Genomic DNA, 18666 nt, shown 5'->3' with positions numbered 1-18666 from the left:
AAGGAGGTTATTTGCATGTGGACCATTTAATTCCAGTGGTGGAATACCAGTGACAACACAAAGTGAAAAGAATAAAATAATGATGGTGTTGCTCACAAAAATGCATATTCATACAATGGGTGGCCAATGTGCCATTTAGTTCAGCTTTGACCCCAGAGATCTGTACATTTAATCTGTAGTAGTGATGGTAAACTACACCTTAAGCACTGTAAAGAATCAGGACATTTTTATGAGTTTAAGGTTCCTAATGGTTAACATTGCAAAACAGTTTAGACACACAATGTGCTCACTTTCATGCAACCAGCCTAGCAGTGTCAGCAGGCACTCATTAAATGCATCCTTTTTTGATGCAAATAGACATAGAATGGATCGAAAAATAAATAAAAAACAAACACTGTGGAACAGAGTGAAACATTTATCGGACAAAAAATATATATACAGTTTTTAAAATCTGAATAGTTGTCCATGTAGACAAGCTGACCTCTTTATTCTGAACCATGGTGGCTATTATTGAAACAAGTGCCATATTGCCACCATTGTACATAAGAAATACAAGCTTGCTCAATGAGTCATGTCAAGTTAATAATCTTGTCTCGGTATAAATACAGGATATGAAGTTGCTCCTGAGTTTAGTATTGTGGTAACTACAAGAGTCCTGCATTCCCCTGTGCAGTGTCCTGAGCCTTCTCTTGGTGTTATCACAAAATGGGGGACGAGAACCAAGTGCTTTAAATACTCACAAACTGAGAAGGATATTTAGAAACTGTTGTAAATGATAATACACACACACGCATACATAAATGAATAAAATTTGTCATAATTTCTGAAAAATATTGCCATAGCCTTTTAATACAATACATCTGGTACAGGTAGATCCTGCATGAAGAAGAGAGGGTGGCATGTGTTCACCCCAATTATTATAGTGTACACTACCTTCAAGTGTATACAAAGTTGTGCTGCAATACTGTATAGACTGCTTCTATGCTGCTCAGTCCTGCAGGTAAATGTCCTATTTTCATTCATCTTAATAGTGTCCCGCTGCATGTGGCAGCCATGAGCAGATGAATGCCATGCGTGTGTCCCCTCGTCTGTAAGGTCATTGGCGCGGTTTAGTCTGAGATGGCACTGCTGGAGGCACAGGAAGCAAAGATAAACTCATGCGTGGAAAGCAGCGCACGTGAGGAAGGGTCGGCAGGGTCAGGGTCAGCAGGGTCAGCGTCCGAGAGGAGAGAAGCCAGGTAGGCCCACCCAGGCCTCAGAGCCCCGCCCCCTCCGCCAGCATCGCCGTGCGGAAGCACAGAGCCAGGAAGCCGGTGCCCAGCAGGTCCCCCAGCGCCGTCAGGTACGGGATGGAGAAGTTGTCAGGATCCAGGCCCCGCCTCCACATCAGACGGACAATTAGGTCAGCCACGTACAGCAGGATCCCCACCTGCACCGAGGTCAGAGTTCACCCATTTTTTTATTGCTATGTTAAACAAAGAAACTTCTTAGATGAACACTGACATGCACGCCCTGCATTCTGAAAAACCTTTGTGTTCCCTGCTTGTCTTGTCAGACAAATCAGAATAGACAAAAGATCCCTCTTCAAATAGGAAAACCATACACAAAATTGACAACAAAAACAGGCAGTGTGATGTAATTTAATCAAACAAGCTGCTGCTGGGACTGGTTTTCGGAACATATTGGTTTAAGTTTGTGTGTTAGGGCAAAGCCAAGAGTGCGGTGCAAGAAGAAATCGAGAGGTTCGGCTGGCGGTTCGTTGCTGCAACCAGACGAACCTCTCGGCCCAGGTGACTGCAGCTCTGGGCCACATGGACTGCAGAATATCACAGCAGTCTGGACCGTGGGCGGAGACCAGCCCGCACTATACAGACTGCCTGGCCACTAGTGCAGTCTGTGCATCAGACGAGATGTTAAATCAAGGACCTGACACAATGTGGTCATTAAAGGGCCCCCAGCACTTATCACAAAAAGTAGGGACCTACAGGGATACCTCCCTGTGACCTTCCAATGTCATACTGTTGAACTTAAGTAGAGAGAGCTGGGCTGGGTTAGTATTGTATGGGCGACTTCTGGAAAAAAAGCAGCTGCTGCTGGAAGCGGTGGTGGTGGTCCTGTAGGGGGCGCTCTTCCACTCACCAAATAAGATCCAGTGCAGTAATGAAGGTACGGCCCTGTATAAGGAGTAATCCTTCAAGTGAAATGCTAGCATTTGAGGAGTATTACCATGTTTTACATGTACATGTTGCTATTCAAGTAATTGTGTTTCCAGACAATTCAATGGTGCAAATTAAGCACAAAATATTTGCTCAATGTATCAAAACCTTGTCATGAAATTCCAAAATTATAATACAAACTAACACATTCTATATCAAATATACTATCATCACATGGAAACTTGAATCAAAAGCCCTTCTGCACTAGTAAACAGATAAAGCACTTGACTGGATATTCAAAGAGTATCGTTATAAATGGATACCTGGAGCAGGGCAGCACACAGGTAGCAGCAGGTGAAGCTCAGCGTGAGGGAGGTGTGCCCGCCCTGCAGCAGGTGGATGGTGTAGAGGAAGACCAGGTGGCCTGGCACCACCAGGAGGAACAGCACCCGCGCCGACCTGGAGTTCACACCTGCGAGAGGGCAGGGGGCCGTTAGGGAGCGTTCAGAGACTCTGGGGCTGCTGGAGACTAGCTTTAGCGTAGTTCTGGAGTTTTTCAAAACGTGAGGCAAACTGAACGGACTGAATCGCCTGCTCTTGCCATAAACTGTGCTTCTTCTGTATTTGCATGTTTTCATTTGACAGATGCTTACAGTGCCCTCCAAAAATATGGGGACTGTAGAGTGAAATTTGTTCTTTTTGCTTTATACTTACGGCATTTTTATATGACGTCAAAATATGAGACAAAATGTAGTAGGGGTCTGGGCGGTGTGCAGTGTGGGCAGTAGGGGTCTGGGTGGTGTGCAGTGTGGGCAGTAGGGGTCTGGGTGGTGTGCAGTGTGGGCAGTAGGGGTCTGGGTGGTGTGCAGTGTGGGCAGTAGGGGTCTGGGAGGTGTGCAGTGTGGGCAGTAAAGGTCTGGGTGGTGTGCAGTGTGGGCAGTAAAGGTCTGGGTGGTGTGCAGTGTGGGCAGTAGGGGTCTGGGCGGTGTGCAGTAGGAGTCTGGGTGGTGTGCAGTGTGGGCAGTAGGGGTCTGGGCGGTGTGCAGTGTGGGCAGTAGGGGTCTGGGTGGTGTGCAGTGTGGGCAGTAGGGGTCTGGGTGGTGTGCAGTGTGGGCAGTAGGGGTCTGGGCGGTGTGCAGTGTGGGCAGTAGGGGTCTGGGTGGTGTGCAGTGTGGGCAGTAGGGGTCTGGGTGGTGTGCAGTGTGGGCAGTAGGGGTCTGGGTGGTGTGCAGTGTGGGCAGTAGGGGTCTGGGTGGTGTGCAGTAAGAGTCTGGGTGGTGTGCAGTGTGGGCAGTAGGGGTCTGGGTGGTGTGCAGTAAGAGTCTGGGTGGTGTGCAGTGTGGGCAGTAGGGGTCTGGGTGGTGTGCAGTGTGGGCAGTAGGGGTCTGGGTAGTGTGCAGTGTGGGCAGTAGGGGTCTGGGCTGTGTGCAGTGTGAGCAGTAGGGGTCTGGGTGGTGTGCAGTAGGAGTCTGGGTGGTGTGCAGTGTGGGCAGTAGGGGTCTGGGTGGTGTGCAGTGTGGGCAGTAGGGGTCTGGGTGGTGTGCAGTGTGGGCAGTAGGGATCTGGGTGGTGTGCAGTGTGGGCAGTAGGGGTCTGGGCGGTGTGCAGTGTGGGCAGTAGGGGTCTGGTTGGTGTGCAGTGTGGGCAGTAGGGGTCTGGGTGGTGTGCAGTGTGGGCAGTAGGGGTCTGGGCGGTGTGCAGTGTGGGCAGTAGGGGTCTGGGTGGTGTGCAGTGTGGGCAGTAGGGGTCTGGGTGGTGTGCAGTAGGAGTCTGGGTGGTGTGCAGTGTGGGCAGTAGGGGTCTGGGTAGTGTGCAGTGTGGGCAGTAGGGGTCTGGGCGGTGTGCAGTGTGGGCAGTAGGGGTCTGGGCAGTGTGCAGTGTGGGCAGTAGGGGTCTGGGTGGTGTGCAGTGTGGGCAGTAGGGGTCTGGGTGGTGTGCAGTGTGGGCAGTAGGGGTCTGGGCGGTGTGCAGTGTGGGCAGTAGGGGTCTGGGCAGTGTGCAGTGTGGGCAGTAGGGGTCTGGGTGGTGTGCAGTGTGGGCAGTAGGGGTCTGGGCAGTGTGCAGTGTGGGCAGTAGGGGTCTGGGCAGTGTGCAGTGTGGGCAGTAGGGGTCTGGGTGGTGTGCAGTGTGGGCAGTAGGGGTCTGGGCAGTGTGCAGTGTGGGCAGTAGGGGTCTGGGTGGTGTGCAGTGTGGGCAGTAGGGGTCTGGGCAGTGTGCAGTGTGGGCAGTAGGGGTCTGGGTGGTGTGCAGTGTGGGCAGTAGGAGTCTGGGTGGTGTGCAGTGTGGGCAGTAGGGGTCTGGGTGGTGTGCAGTATGGGCAGTAGGGGTCTGGGTGGTGTGCAGTGTGGGCAGTAGGGATCTTGGCGGTGTGCAGTGTGGGCAGTAGGGGTCTGGGTGGTGTGCAGTAGGAGTCTGGGTGGTGTGCAGTGTGGGCAGTAGGGGTCTGGGTGGTGTGCAGTGTGGGCAGTAGGGGTCTGGGTGGTGTGCAGTAGGAGTCTGGGTGGTGTGCAGTGTGGGCAGTAGGGGTCTGGGCGGTGTGCAGTGTGGGCAGTGAAGGTCTGGGTGGTGTGCAGTATGGGCAGTAGGGGTCTGGGTGGTGTGCAGTGTGGGCAGTAGGGGTCTGGGTGGTGTGCAGTGTGGGCAGTAGGGGTCTGGGCGGTGTGCAGTGTGTGCAGTAGGGGTCTGGGTGGTGTGCAGTGTGGGCAGTAGGGGTCTGGGTAGTGTGCAGTGTGTGCAGTAGGGGTCTGGGTGGTGTGCAGTGTGGGCAGTAGGGGTCTGGGTAGTGTGCAGTGTGGGCAGTAGGGGTCTGGGCAGTGTGCAGTGTGGGCAGTAGGGGTCTGGGTGGTGTGCAGTGTGGGCAGTAGGGGTCTGGGTGGTGTGCAGTGTGGGCAGTAGGGGTCTGGGTGGTGTGCAGTGTGGGCAGTAGGGGTCTGGGTGGTGTGCAGTGTGGGCAGTAGGGGTCTGGGTGGTGTGCAGTGTGGGCAGTAGGGGTCTGGGTGGTGTGCAGTGTGGGCAGTAGGGGTCTGGGCGGTGTGCAGTGTGGGCAGTAGGGGTCTGGGCGGTGTGCAGTGTGTGCAGTAGGGGTCTGGGTGGTGTGCAGTGTGGGCAGTAGGGGTCTGGGTAGTGTGCAGTGTGGGCAGTAGGGGTCTGGGTGGTGTGCAGTGTGGGCAGTAGGGGTCTGGGTGGTGTGCAGTAAGAGTCTGGGTGGTGTGCAGTGTGGGCAGTAGGGGTCTGGGTGGTGTGCAGTGTGGGCAGTAGGGGTCTGGGTGGTGTGCAGTGTGGGCAGTAGGGTTCTGGGAGGTGTGCAGTGTGGGCAGTAAAGGTCTGGGTGGTGTGCAGTGTGGGCAGTAGGGGTCTGGGCGGTGTGCAGTAGGAGTCTGGGTAGTGTGCAGTGTGGGCAGTAGGGGTCTGGGTGGTGTGCAGTGTGGGCAGTAGGGGTCTGGGTGGTGTGCAGTGTGGGCAGTAGGGTTCTGGGAGGTGTGCAGTGTGGGCAGTAAAGGTCTGGGTGGTGTGCAGTGTGGGCAGTAGGGGTCTGGGTGGTGTGCAGTAGGAGTCTGGATGGTGTGCAGTGTGGGCAGTAGGGGTCTGGGTGGTGTGCAGTAGGAGTCTGGGTGGTGTGCAGTGTGGGCAGTAGGGGTGTGCAGCGTGGAGACTGCAGCATGTGCAGGGTTGAAAGACTCGAACCTGAGGAAAAGAAGGTGATGCAGGGGTTGGGCCAGTACTGCCTCATCTTGTAGGGCAGAACCCCTGGAACACTCCAGAAATGCAGGTAGGTGGATATGCGGCTAGCCTGTATAGCCACCAGGTTTCCTCCAACTCCTAAAAAGAAAGATCCATATGCTAATTAGCAACCCAACTGGAGCCAGTAAGGCCCGAAATGTACCCTACGAAAGAGAGTTACGCTTGAGTTAAGTCTATTTCAGCCATCGTTGTGTTCGAAAATGTGTCACCTGAAATTCTTAACACAACGCAAGCGCCAGCTGCAGTGTCAAGAGTCGCAGCAAGGGGCGCTATAGCAGGCGACAACAGGATGAAGCCATCATCTTCGATTTGCGCTTTCTTCCTCTCAGTCTTGTCACAACTGCCCTGGACCGCCCTCGGGTTTATTACCTCCACAGGGACTTAAGAACCCATGTTGAGTATGAATAAACGGGCTGTGCATTTGCACTGCATCGGCCCAGCGCTTTGCATGCATACGCAGGGTATGTCTCGGGCCTGACCAGATTCACATCTGCAGGTTAAGTGTCGTTTGTAAAATCCACACAAGTTTAATTGTGGATTAAACTATTTATTCTAGATGCTGACCAAAAGAGGCAGTTCCCAAACTCACAACATCACGTATGCCTGAATAAAGGCTGTACCACTTTTTTTTACTGTCGGAGCAAATGCACGACAAGATAACATCACGTTGACCTAAATATTCTCGTCGTGAATTTAATCAGACACTTACAATACATATATTATGAGCAGAGCAGTGCCCTTTATCTTTTACTGACTTAGATCACAGAACCACATGTATCAGTTGGCCCTTTTGATAGAGGGAGGGCACAGACTTGGGACAGATGTTCCACAGCCTGCGGGTCTGTACAGACCCTTCGGCCCCAGCCAATCCCTGCCACGGAAACAGCACATCTAACTCCTCCCCGTCCCCGACCCACTGCGCTCAAAAGCACTGGTGGGGCAAACAACTGTGTTTGGAACAAAAGAAAGGGGTGAATAAATCCATGGCTGGGCCCAGAAAACTGCTCCAACCCTTTCATGTAGTAACTACCGTGGCCCCCATCTGATACGCACGCTTCAGCAGCCCTGAGCAAACTCTCTGACACGGCCGCAAGAGAGGCTAGCATTACTGTATCTACGGCTTTGACAAGAGACCAGGGGGTGTGTGCGCGAGAGACATGGGTGATGGAGAAAAAGAGGGAAGCATGGATCAGCAGAGAAGAGGAAATATGAAACAGGTTGCTTCACTTTCATAATTCTCAACATCTTTACACATGCCTCATTGTTATCCTGCCTCAGCTACGCCTTTTCCAAACTTTAGATTTTGAGCATCTGCCCACTGTCTCTTATAGACTCCTTCCTCCTTCCTACCAAACATGCAGCATTCTCGTCATTACCCAAAGCCTCCCTTTAATTCCTTGGACTTTCTGATGGAAAACATGCATGGGCTTTTGACTCGGCTAATTGACTGAACTAAACTCAACAAAATGGGAACAACAATGAAGGCTTTGTCATTTCATAATTTTAGCTGCTCGTCAGATTGCCTGCATGTCATTACCTAGGGTGTGTGCTCTCTCCCTTATTGATATATTTTGGTTAAAAACCATAACGTTTTCCGCATTATGTCTGCTTAAAAGCATACGGTGGCCAGCAGGGCGTTTTCCCCTCCGGAGTAGGAGTGGTTCCTATTTGAGAGGCACAATGGTCATGCACAATGCAGGCGCATTATCTCCAAATCTGTACTAGCGTCAGAGAGGAAAGCACTCCAGCAAGACAGCTGTTCCATTCGGAGTTGACTGGCTGACTGTTTCCACTACCCACCCACCCTTGTCAGAGTCGGGATGGGGGGGGGGGGCATGTAGGGGAATGCCAAAACCAACAAGCTCTTTTTCAACTCTAAGCAAACTCAATGTGGGTAAGTGTTGGAGGTAGCGATAATAACAATGAGTGCAATATAAGATACCCTTTATTGCTTGAGGAATGCCATTAGTTCATACCTTGTGATGTTTGCCTTGTGTTAATATCTTGCGTCTACTTACCGTTGATGACAGGGGTAAAGACAGCCATTCCCACAAAGCTGGGGTCGCTTACAGTCTTGTCCAGGATTAGGCCCCCAAAACTGCAATCAGAAGACTTGGTAGTTAGTCGACAGACACCGAGACAGAAAAAAAGCTTGAAGCTCGCTTCAGTGTGAGGGTGCCCCCGATGGTCCGACTCCCTCTACAGGCAGCCAAGACCGCAGGGGGCGCTGTCATACTGAGGTGAGCTTCAAACTTTTTTTCATCTGGAGAAATAAGAGCTTGATCTTGGGCTAAGTGAATCCACTGGAGCTATGTAAACAGAGGAATTTTAGGTTGGGAAAACTCCGTGGGAGCTTTCTGCCTGTGCCCCTCTTGACAAAACAGCCTGACCTACTTACTGCCAAACAGTTGGGTTCATTTAACTGAAATACAATTTGAGTTTATACTGAAGCGCAGCTTGATTTCATTTATTGAAATTCAATTTGGTCAATTTATGGAATTACCTTCTTTTCTATATCCTAAATTATGGTTAGATGTAATGGATAGAAATACAAACTGACTTACTTTACTGGAATACAAGCTGTGTCACATTCTTTGAAAAACAATTTAATCAGATTTCCAAACTGACTCCTATTTTTTGCAAAAGTCAAGTGAAATGAAATTTCATCTATTTTGCTAAAATGCAGGTTGGTATAGCTCACCACGATACACCACACTAGCCTTACTGAAGCACACATTAGTATCTTGAAATATGTTTCATTCTTATACACCAAAACACACCAGTTGGTTTATTAAAATTTTGTCTAGTTCCTTCCACAGTTCCGTCTAGTTTACTGAATTACCATGTTTAATGCTGTGGTGCTAGATTTTGCAACAGAGTAGAAAAGAAAAGTAGATAAGAAGAGGTGTGGGGGTCTTACAGTGCTGTGCAGCCTAGTTTTCTTTCCTGTTGCAGTATAGTAAGTACACACCAAAAGCAAAAGCTGCCGAACATTATAATAAATTTATTAGCCGAACACATGTTCTGGTTAACAACACACAATTTAAATCAAATGTGAACTGAACATGTGTCACAATTAATGAATAAGTGTGGTATTCAGTTCAGTTAGTGTGAATGTGAATGACTATGCCAGAGATGTAAATGAAAGTGTTTAGTTTGACTACTATGAACAGCTGTGGCAGGAGTCTTACGTGATATGTTTAGTTCAATTACTGTGAATATCTATGGGAGGAGTTTCACATCATATCTCACGATCCTCCTCAAGCCTTCTCAACGCCCACCAGTGGCCCCTGACGCACAGCACTTAGGAACCACTGGTGACTGTAGCTGGCCCTAGTGCATTGTGGGAGTGTTGTATTCAGCAGAGACTGACACAGCACACAGCATCTCCAGCACCTGCTGATGGACATGGCCACTATGACAGGCTGCCAACCAGACCTCAGAACCACCCGAATCTGTGTGTTACGCCGGGCGATGACCACCCAGAGCGGAATCAGCATCAGGAAGAGACCACAGACCAGAGGGGACAGGTACCACACCTCTACAACACACAGGTAAAGAGGGTAAGAATGGCGATTTCAGCTCGGAGCTACAGTATGTTACAGTACATTATTTGACATTTCACTGCATGGAAATCTCTCGCACAAGAATATGATTGAAAAATGTAGAAATCCCACACGCATGCAAAGAAGCACACATCCATACATGGCAGCAGAAGGAACACACACACACGCCACCACAGGCCACATAATTTTTTACATGATTTCATTGTCACCAACATAACAATAAATTGTTTTCGCATGAACCATTTGTAAAGGCTTCAAATTGTTTTCATTTAGGACAATTGCTTTTAACCTAGGGCAATACAGTATAGTTTGTGTGTGTTTACAAGGTGTAAAATGTGGCCAAAATCAAACTGTTGATTTCAAGCCCCATTCGAACTTAAGTGGAGAAGCAATAGATGGATATTCTCCTCATTTGCGAGTAGGCATTCTGGAAACACTGTGCTCTGACTGACCCCTGCTGGTTCAACAGTGTAAGGACCACTTCTCCAGTCCTGTTTCTGAACAGATACCATGACAACAATAACATGTATTTGCTGAAGATTTCATATACAGAAATTCACACACATGCAAACACACACACACACACACACATACACCCATATAGAAAGCCTGCATGCTGTGTAATAATAATAAGTGCATGCAGTGTTTCTGAGGTTAAAATATTGAATATTTAACAACTGGTGGCGCCACCAAGTGGTTTCATGGGCCAGTGCTATGGGTATAAATCCTTTGGGAAATTTGAGCATTTAAGTCCAGCCCTCATGAAAGTTCAGTGGTTCATCATTTGGCCATATTTTTTCATACCCTTTCATTTTTGCATTTGCAAACTTTACTGAGCTAAAAAAATGCTTCATTACAATTCAGTTAAAACGGCAAAAAAATTCTATATTGCAGACATTATTGGCCCTTGAGGTAAATTTGTCCTTTACAAGTACATGTCTGGGTACCAAATTTTGTAGCTCTAGAACAAGCCAGTTCTAAAGCATTTCTGGAGATATTCTGGGAAATTAACAACAGCAAATCCGTATGTACTGTATGAACACCCTTCCAGCACCAGCATTAACTCACCCCTGCGCTTGAAAAGCACGCTGCTGACCCCCGCCAGCAGGGACAGGGTGATGAGGTCACCCAGGCTGGCAGCAATGGGCGTGGCCACATTGTCTGGGTTGATGCCCACCCTTCTGGAGCCTATGATCACCCCGACCATCACCAGGCCTGCGGGGACAGTTTGGGTGCCGGTTAGGGGTAACATGAGGTGACAACTCTACTTAGCCCTGTTTGTGTACGTCATTAGCACTGATGTACACGCCTGCAGCAGGCAGAGATGCCATCGCACATGCTCTGTTTATGGAGTGATTCTCTGTTGACAGACAGATCAGCATCTGCATGTGCCACTTTAAACCATGTACTCTACTTGTGCTACATAAATCTCACAAGATATTGAAAGTGAACGTGCTTTATTATTACTCCTTCTCGTGAATTGGCCAGTAACAGCCATTTTCCTCTAAATAAGGTATAAAACATTTCTTGCTCTCGTCATGTCTAAAATTGATTATCTGTTAAATGTTATTCTTAAAATGTAAACACAGCCCACTTTGGGGCTTCTCATGCAGCCCTCAAATGTGCGGTAGCTTGCAAGTAATTGACTTCAATTTTAAACTTTACATATAGATACGACCATATCCACGTCAAAGTGTGAACTACTATAGTCATGGTTATATGTTTAAGCTACTGGTTAGGCACAATTTGATTGCAAGAGCGTTTTATAAATAAGGCCCCATGCCTAAATCTAAGCATGCTTTTATAAGGGCCAGTGGGGTGTGAGTTTACCCAGGGACAGGGCCGCTACAAAAGCAGTGGTAACACTGCTAGCACACAGCACTGCAGCCTGGTCCAGCTCCACCCCTCCTCTGGACAGGGCCCCCAGCCCCACCGCAGACAGGGCAGCCAGGAAGCCCACTACGGTGGCCTGCACCTGCCAGCCAATGAAAAGCAAATTCAAATTCAGTTTTAAAGGAAGATTTATTTACATAACATATTGGGAAATACTGCTAAAGCTTTACAACACTAAAATCAACAATATGTTTATGAAGTAACACTAATTATTTTATAGCATATCACATATGAAATCAATGTGTACCTGTTTACATTTAAGAGCAAATAAATAAAATTGAGTGAGAATAGATAAATGCAATAAAACTGTGTGATTTATTCTACAGGTAGGTTTTTTTCACACTCACATTGCACTGGGCTCAGACATTGGCCTGCCCTGGCCTGTACCTTGTATATAATAGAGTGGGTTTATGGTAAATTTAAAACTAAAAGGTTAAAACCATACTGACTACTTACATTTGCTTAGTTAAACATTGTGGGCAGTTACAGTACACATAGATCAGCTCGGTTTGATTTCAAATAAATTTATTTACATTAGCCACAAGCCTAATATTAGGCCAAATTAATGGTGGTGTTTTTCAATTTGTAACATTATCTGTGCTATACCCATAAGAATTACATAAGAACACCGGTTTCTGGGTTTTACTGGTTTCCGGGTTTTCGACTGAGTGAATAATGAGGAAAATGAATGTGGCTTACAAGATTATGGTGGTGAACAGTTTATAAGTTTATACAGGCCTTACAAAAGGCTTTGGAATGAAAATATTTCTGTCAATATGCTGAATTCAACTTGTGGCAAAAAAGTGAGAAAGGGAACAGGTGATATGTAAGACAGTCTGCAATATAGGCAGAATACCCTGCTTAAGTAAGATCAAATAATCTTGCTTATCTTCTCCCTGCTGGTAAGAAAAAGTAAGTCCAGTGTATCTGTCTGCATGAAAAGGTTACGTGTGGTTACCTGGATGAGGGCTAGGTTACTAAAAACCATTCTCCACTGCTGTTTTGGGTCATCCAACTGCCCAGTGTTTGCCTGAGAGATACAGACAGAGAGAGAGAGATATCTCTTTCAGTGCAAAAACAGCTGAATGAAAACTATTGTATTATGTCCAAAATGTGAAAAAAAGAAAAAAATTCCAAACATGTAATTCAGTTGGATGCAAAATTATAATTGTTGAACAACCAAAGTTAAATAAACAAAAGGAAATGTGTTTGAAGACATTCACGATGTAAAACAGAAAAAAATGATTTTTTTTCTCATTTTTTGGACATAAGACATTTGACATATTGGTCTTATGTATGTTTCTCAATTTTCAAAGAATGCATTTCAGCCTGGTTGTTGAATAAATATGATTTCTCATCCATCAAAATGAAAAAAAAAAAAATTGCGGTATGGTACATTTTAAACTGCCAGTGATAATGGCAATAATAACGGTTGTCTGTGCTCGCTGTGGTTCGATCGTGATAGTGAGAGAATGAGTACACTGATAATGGTATAGTTTTTGCTCACTGCTGTTGAGAGCCGAGAGGCTAGGGTCATCTCCAGGTTCCCTTTCAGTCCCACCAGGGCTGGCACAAGTATAAACACCTCCGTAATGGTCTTAAAAACCTCCCAGTGCTGAAAAACAACAGTGTAAAGAATATCTGAGGTTCGGAAATTCTGGATTTAAAGGATATAAATATATATATATGGCAGTTTATGGTTGTTCTCTGAAGAAACAACTTATTATATCTGGCTACAACAGTTTTAAATGAACAGCTAGAAAGTTTCCATTTGTAACCACCTAGTTACACTTCAATCATGGGGGCAACATTAGCTCAGGAGGTAAGAGCGGTCGCCTGGCAGTCGGAGGGTTGCCGGTTCCATCCCCCGCCCTGGGCGTGTCGAAGTGTCCCTGAGAAAGACACCTAACCCCTAATTACTCCCAACGAACTGATTGGTACCTTGCATGGCAGCCTTTCACTGTTGGTGTGTGAGTGTGTGTGTGAATGAGAGGCATCAATTGTAAAGTGCTTTGGATTAAAGCACATATAAATGCAGCCCGTTTACCAATCAAGTTATACTTTCTTATAAGTATACTAATAATTCTGGATTATTTCTCTCAGAGAAAATATCTGTCCCTAAGTTTGTTTCCTAGTATTTAATTCACACTTGGAATAAATGCCAAAGAACAATGTACAATTATCTGTGTAACACAAGGGTCAATACTGGGTCTACAAGGTGTTGTCCTGTATTCTGACAATACTGGTGTCTATAACTCATATAGAAACATTGAGACAATTAATATTTTAAGGGAAAAATTCAAAGATAATTACAGGTCTGTCGAAGAATGCCTACAATTGCTGAAAGGAACTGTATCTCTTAAGTGCAATAAAATGACTCTTGACCTTTCATAATAAGTTAGGAGTAGCCAGCAGACAGCCATAGAAGCAGGACAGAAGGGGTGTAATTCAAAGGAGAATGAATGCATGATTTGATGGTAAAGATAAAATTAGCATTTATTTACACTTTCACAATGCCTTCGACAGCACATTATGCATTGTGATTTCAAATGTGTGACTCTTATTTAAATTCCATAAATATAACTGTACTGTATATATATATATATATATATATATATATATATCAGTCAGAAGCCCTTTTAACATGTGCAGCCATATCCTGCAATGTTGTTGAAATTTTCTATTTAGGGGTTATATTTGAATAAGAGCATTCTGGAAAAGTTGCTCTGGCAGTTTGCTGGCTCAAGACCAGGTGCTTTTAGCAGAAAATTTCCATTTTGATGTTGGTCCTGAATCAAGCATGCAAAATGTAATTTGTTTCACATCAATCAATCTACATTGTTTCTTACTGCCATTAAAAGAATAAAGTATACAGATCATGAACACCAAATAAATGGTTGACCTTATTGACTAGTTCATACAGTAATAGCTTACACATCTAGGTCATAGGCCTACTGTTATACAAGTTCCTAAAGTTCTTGTAGGTTTATTTGCACATTAAAATATGGCAAGAAGTTAACTGTTAACGGTTCACCTTTTCTTTTTTCACAAGTTACTTACGCTGTGTGGACAAGACCTCTCACCAGATTTACTAGCATGTCAAATAAAGAGCATGTGCCAAAAATGAAATGAGGCAAACAGATATGTATATAATTAAATCCACATACAGATAAGTGAGTGCACTTAAGTACACAAATGGTGAGAGCTATTTTTAACTGCTCTCAAGGCTTGGCTACAGCTCCCAGTGCCTGCTGACAAGACCCCATCACATCACACCCACTCTGAGGAGGTAGCCCAATCCTTTCCTCTTTCCAGACTGAGTAAGACTGAGCAGAAATATTAATTCTCTTTCTCTGCACATCCTCCATCTATCTGTCCTAACCCAGCCATTTTGAATATTTCACTGCCTCTGTCACCCTCTCCTGCACTTCCTGCTCTCAAACTCTCAGGAGAGGTGGAAGAATGCAGGTGCGAAGATGAAGAAAGTTACAAAACAAGCAAAAACAGACTGAAACGAAGTGATTTCTACAACTGAAGTGCGCAGAGTTCTGTCTTACTCTGTCTTTGGGTGATTGCTCCCAAACACCACCTGTGATTTCAATCACAATTTCAGTGGCTCAAGCTGCTTTTTTTTTGTAATTTAAATGCAAACAACTTGTGCTCTCAATGTTGGCTGAAAGCCCACTGCTGCCTCTCCTCAAAGCAGTCGTCAAATAAATCATTGAGGAGTCAAGCCGTGCCAGGCTGTTGCGGGAGGATATTTTTAAAATGGCACACACTAGAACTAGTCGGGACGGGGAGCTGTTCAATGGAGCACGCGCCCCCCTCTTCGCTGCCCTGTTCCTCGTGACCTGGCGCATGCTGAGTGCACTCGGTGAATCATTCATTCCCTTCTAATCTGAGGGAACCACACCCACTCAGACATACTGAGCTGTACCTAAACAGAATAATGTATATAGATGGACTGTTTTGTAACAGTTGTAAATGACAGAATCACTGCAATTAATCTACTATAAACCATTAATACGCTAAAATAATGACTTGTATCAAGGCATTCCTGCAGAAATAATAAATGGTTTATATATATATATATATATATATATATATATATATATATATATATATATAAATAAAACACGACTGATACGGGCAGACTGACATAGAAGATGTGCATGTTTGTGGCAGTCTCGCAGATGCACGCACACACCAACGTGGACACAGGTGCACAGACGGACAAACACGAGTGCACAACCCTGAAAAATGGCCGTACTTGCACAGCATCCACGATCAAGCCGGCGGCCACCATGCCCAGCCCGGCCACCAGGTAGGGCAGCAGGACCTGGCTGGCTATGGCGCAGGAGCTCTCCGGGAGGAAGCCGTGAGCGGCGCGCGTGAGCTTGCAGGTGACGCCCCGAAGTTTGCGACCCTCGTAGCACAGCTCAAGTTCCAGCTTAGTGACCTGCATGGAAGGCGCCATTATCTCATCCTCTGTTGCCCGAAAGCTGAAAGTTCTCTGTCAAGCAATTACAGCCTTGCTCTGCCTAACATCAAGAATAACAAACAATGCAAACTTGGATTCCGCTCAGTCCATTCAGCGTGTAGACCAAAGTGTTCCAGAAAGTTCCTCTCCTTTTTTTGTGCCTGTGCTGTCTTCCACGTAAAGAGAAGAGAGTGTGAGTCAGCCTTTGGCTTTACATCAGTTTCCGATGCACGCAGAGCCCTCTATCACCCACTGGCGAACACCAGGGAAATGAGCTGTCGCTTTTTCATGGCTTTTGTTCCCATCGGTGACACTTAATGCCTCGGAAGCTGAGAGACAGGCAAGTCTCTGGCCAACCCGACTCAGAAATGCCTGAATAGGTCCCGCGGGGGCCTCTTTCTCTCGGCTGTCAGCCTTGAGTCTTCGCCGTTGTCTCGGTGACAGGACTTGCGCCTCCTTGTGTGACTGCGGAAGGGGGGCTCTCTGGATCCAGGTGACAGGGTGACACAGAGCCACTGTTTCAGCTCCCTGCTAGACTGCAGACCGAGCAGACTTCACGGGAGGCACTCTCTTCTCTGTGACAAACTCCCTCTTTCTCTCTCTCCCTCTCTGGTTTCTCTCTCTCCTCCTACTCCAGTGAGGACAGGTGCAGTACCTGTCAGAAACAGATGCCACCTTCAGGAGTAACTCTGCTATCACTGGTCAAGACTATTTCTCGCCTTTTCTGAGGCGTGCAGTCAATTCCTTTTCCAATCAAAAGCCTCAGTCTCTCACCTCTCTATACCTCTATTCTTTTATATCCACATCCAGTTGATCTCACCTCTCTTGCTCTAGAACCACATACCGCTGCTTTGGTCTCTCTCTGTTGCCATTCTCTAGTTCCCTTCCTCTCTCTTCCCATCTTTCTGCCCCCCTTATGAATCCTCTCTCTGTGCTCTCTCTCTCTTGCTGTTATCAGCAGTGGGGTCCCTGCAGGTTGAGAGGTTGTGTTCCGTTGAGCAGAGTGTAAGTGGATGGCTGGAGGCTTGTCAGTGATTACTCAGCGCAGTGACAGGCCGATGACCAGCACAAGCTGCACGTCAGCCCTGTGACTCTGTATGTCAACCCCGTGCATTTTCTTCCTTGCATGTAAAGCTTACAACAAACCATAAGATAAAGATAACATATCCTCCTGAGACCAGAAAGAAAAAAGTTCCTGTATATACATTTTTTGGACATAATGCAAGTATCTTGGATGACAAATATTGAAAAATATTTTCAAGAATATTACTTAATTTTGTTGAGTGTACCTTAGTTTTCAGCATAATAGATGTTCTTCATAGCAATGGTTCCTGAGAGTAATACATACCAGAGACTCATGTCCCCTACAGGCGTCAAAAATAAATTGCAGGATCTTACGTTTTTCAAATTTTATGAAAGAAATTTAAAATTAAAATATAAAATTAATAAAACAGGCTTTATATCATTTGCTTTCTTTGGACCTCAGTGCATAATATACCTATAAAGAAATGATTGTTTTTATTTCAAAGGGTCTTCAAGTAGTTTTATTTTCTTTTGAAGCACCTTGTGTGACTTTTGTTCCCAGAATACTCATGTCACAAGCGCAATGTGACTGTGTGCCGCTGAGTGCCACAGAGCTGAGTGTAGTCTGTCCTGGCATGCCATTGGGTTGACTTATCAGACCTGGCAGGACACAGTGACCCGGTACTCGCACTGTCCAAATACCTCACTTCACTTAAAAAGCCTTTAAAATGTATCAGGACTTTGGAATGGTTTAAGCCACATGCCACACAAAAAGCAGGTAAGAACTGGTAAAAACAAATTTATTAGCTGAAAAAGAAATTTCATACCAAACCCAGTGGCAGAGAAGCTAGAATCGGAGAATACACAATACCCACTTGGATTCACTACTTAAAGGTAAAGTACACAGTTTAGTGTGGCATAAGTTATATTGAATAATCACAATAAGAGTCAGGTAACTGGGGATAGGCTAACCGGACCTACCTGTACACTGTCCAGCACCATACCTGCCATCACCATGCCCATCCCAGCCAGCAGGTAGGGGAACAGCACCTGAAAGCCAATGGCTGCAGTAGACTCAACCTCAGTCTGGACCATGGCTGCCTTAGATTTCTCTTGGGCAGATTTTTTTCAGGGCCACAGAGGAGGTGGTTGCAGGCACAGTGGCTCATTCTGATCGTCGGTGGTTCCCGTTATGCGATCTCTCTCGACAGTGCTTTGCCGTGCCTTGACCTTCGACCTTGACTTTTTTGACTGCCCTCCTCCCTTCCTCTGGCATGCCTCCTCTCCTGGCATGACTGGAGATTTGAATCAAAGACAAAAAAAGTATAGTCCAGAATATATCTATTGTATATATATATATATGTATAGTATACCATAAAGTATAGAATTTTGTCTTACTGAGATAAATAGAATACTAATAAAATCTTTTCAGTGTATTAAATCCAATTTATTAGTGCATCACTTGTAATGTCTTTAACATGGCTATTTTCCGATGGAGGGCATACTTTTGAAGAAATATGTGTTTGTGAAGCCATATAATTGTTTAACCCCTTCTGTATTTTTTAACACATACGCAAGCATACGCAAAATAAAATGGTTACTATTCCTGAACCCTTTTGACTACAGGCATAATCCTGCTCTCTTCTGAAAGGCAACACTTTGGAGTTTGTTTTTCAAGAGTCATAATTACTCCGACCCACCCTTTCCTTGTGCACCCCTTAACACCTCTGGCAGCAGCAGGTCTGGAATATTGTAGAAAATAATTACATTACCTATCTAGTTTACTAATCCATTGATTGGGGTCCAT

At 45.9% G+C, this 18666-nt stretch overlaps 1 protein-coding gene across 4 annotated transcripts; it reads right to left on the bottom strand.

Moving 5' to 3' along the window:
- Positions 1-208: 208 nt before the first annotated feature.
- On the bottom strand, positions 209-18058 carry LOC118211457 (solute carrier family 41 member 1-like). Of its 4 annotated transcripts, none has more exons than XM_035388668.1 (10): positions 17841-18058; positions 12864-12971; positions 12315-12386; positions 11294-11438; positions 10532-10678; positions 9294-9438; positions 7916-7995; positions 5841-5975; positions 2480-2628; positions 209-1429 (listed from the first exon to the last, which is right to left on the bottom strand). In XM_035388668.1, exons 1-10 carry the CDS (start codon positions 17952-17954, stop codon positions 1256-1258), a joined length of 1269 nt encoding a protein of 422 aa, XP_035244559.1. In that variant the 5' UTR covers positions 17955-18058; the 3' UTR covers positions 209-1255. The 4 variants fall into 4 exon arrangements, with proteins under 4 accessions (XP_035244559.1, XP_035244558.1, XP_035244560.1 ...); XM_035388667.1 differs by lacking the exon at positions 17841-18058 and adding an exon at positions 15627-16645; XM_035388670.1 differs by lacking the exons at positions 209-1429; positions 17841-18058 and adding exons at positions 1457-2174; positions 15627-16645.
- Positions 18059-18666: the final 608 nt, after the last annotated feature.

This window comes from Anguilla anguilla, chromosome 13 (genome assembly GCF_013347855.1).
Source record: "Anguilla anguilla isolate fAngAng1 chromosome 13, fAngAng1.pri, whole genome shotgun sequence".
NCBI classification, from domain to species: Eukaryota; Metazoa; Chordata; class Actinopteri; order Anguilliformes; family Anguillidae; genus Anguilla; species Anguilla anguilla.
The sequence above is the reverse complement of the archived record's forward strand: the minus strand, read 5'-3'. Positions and strand labels throughout refer to the sequence as shown.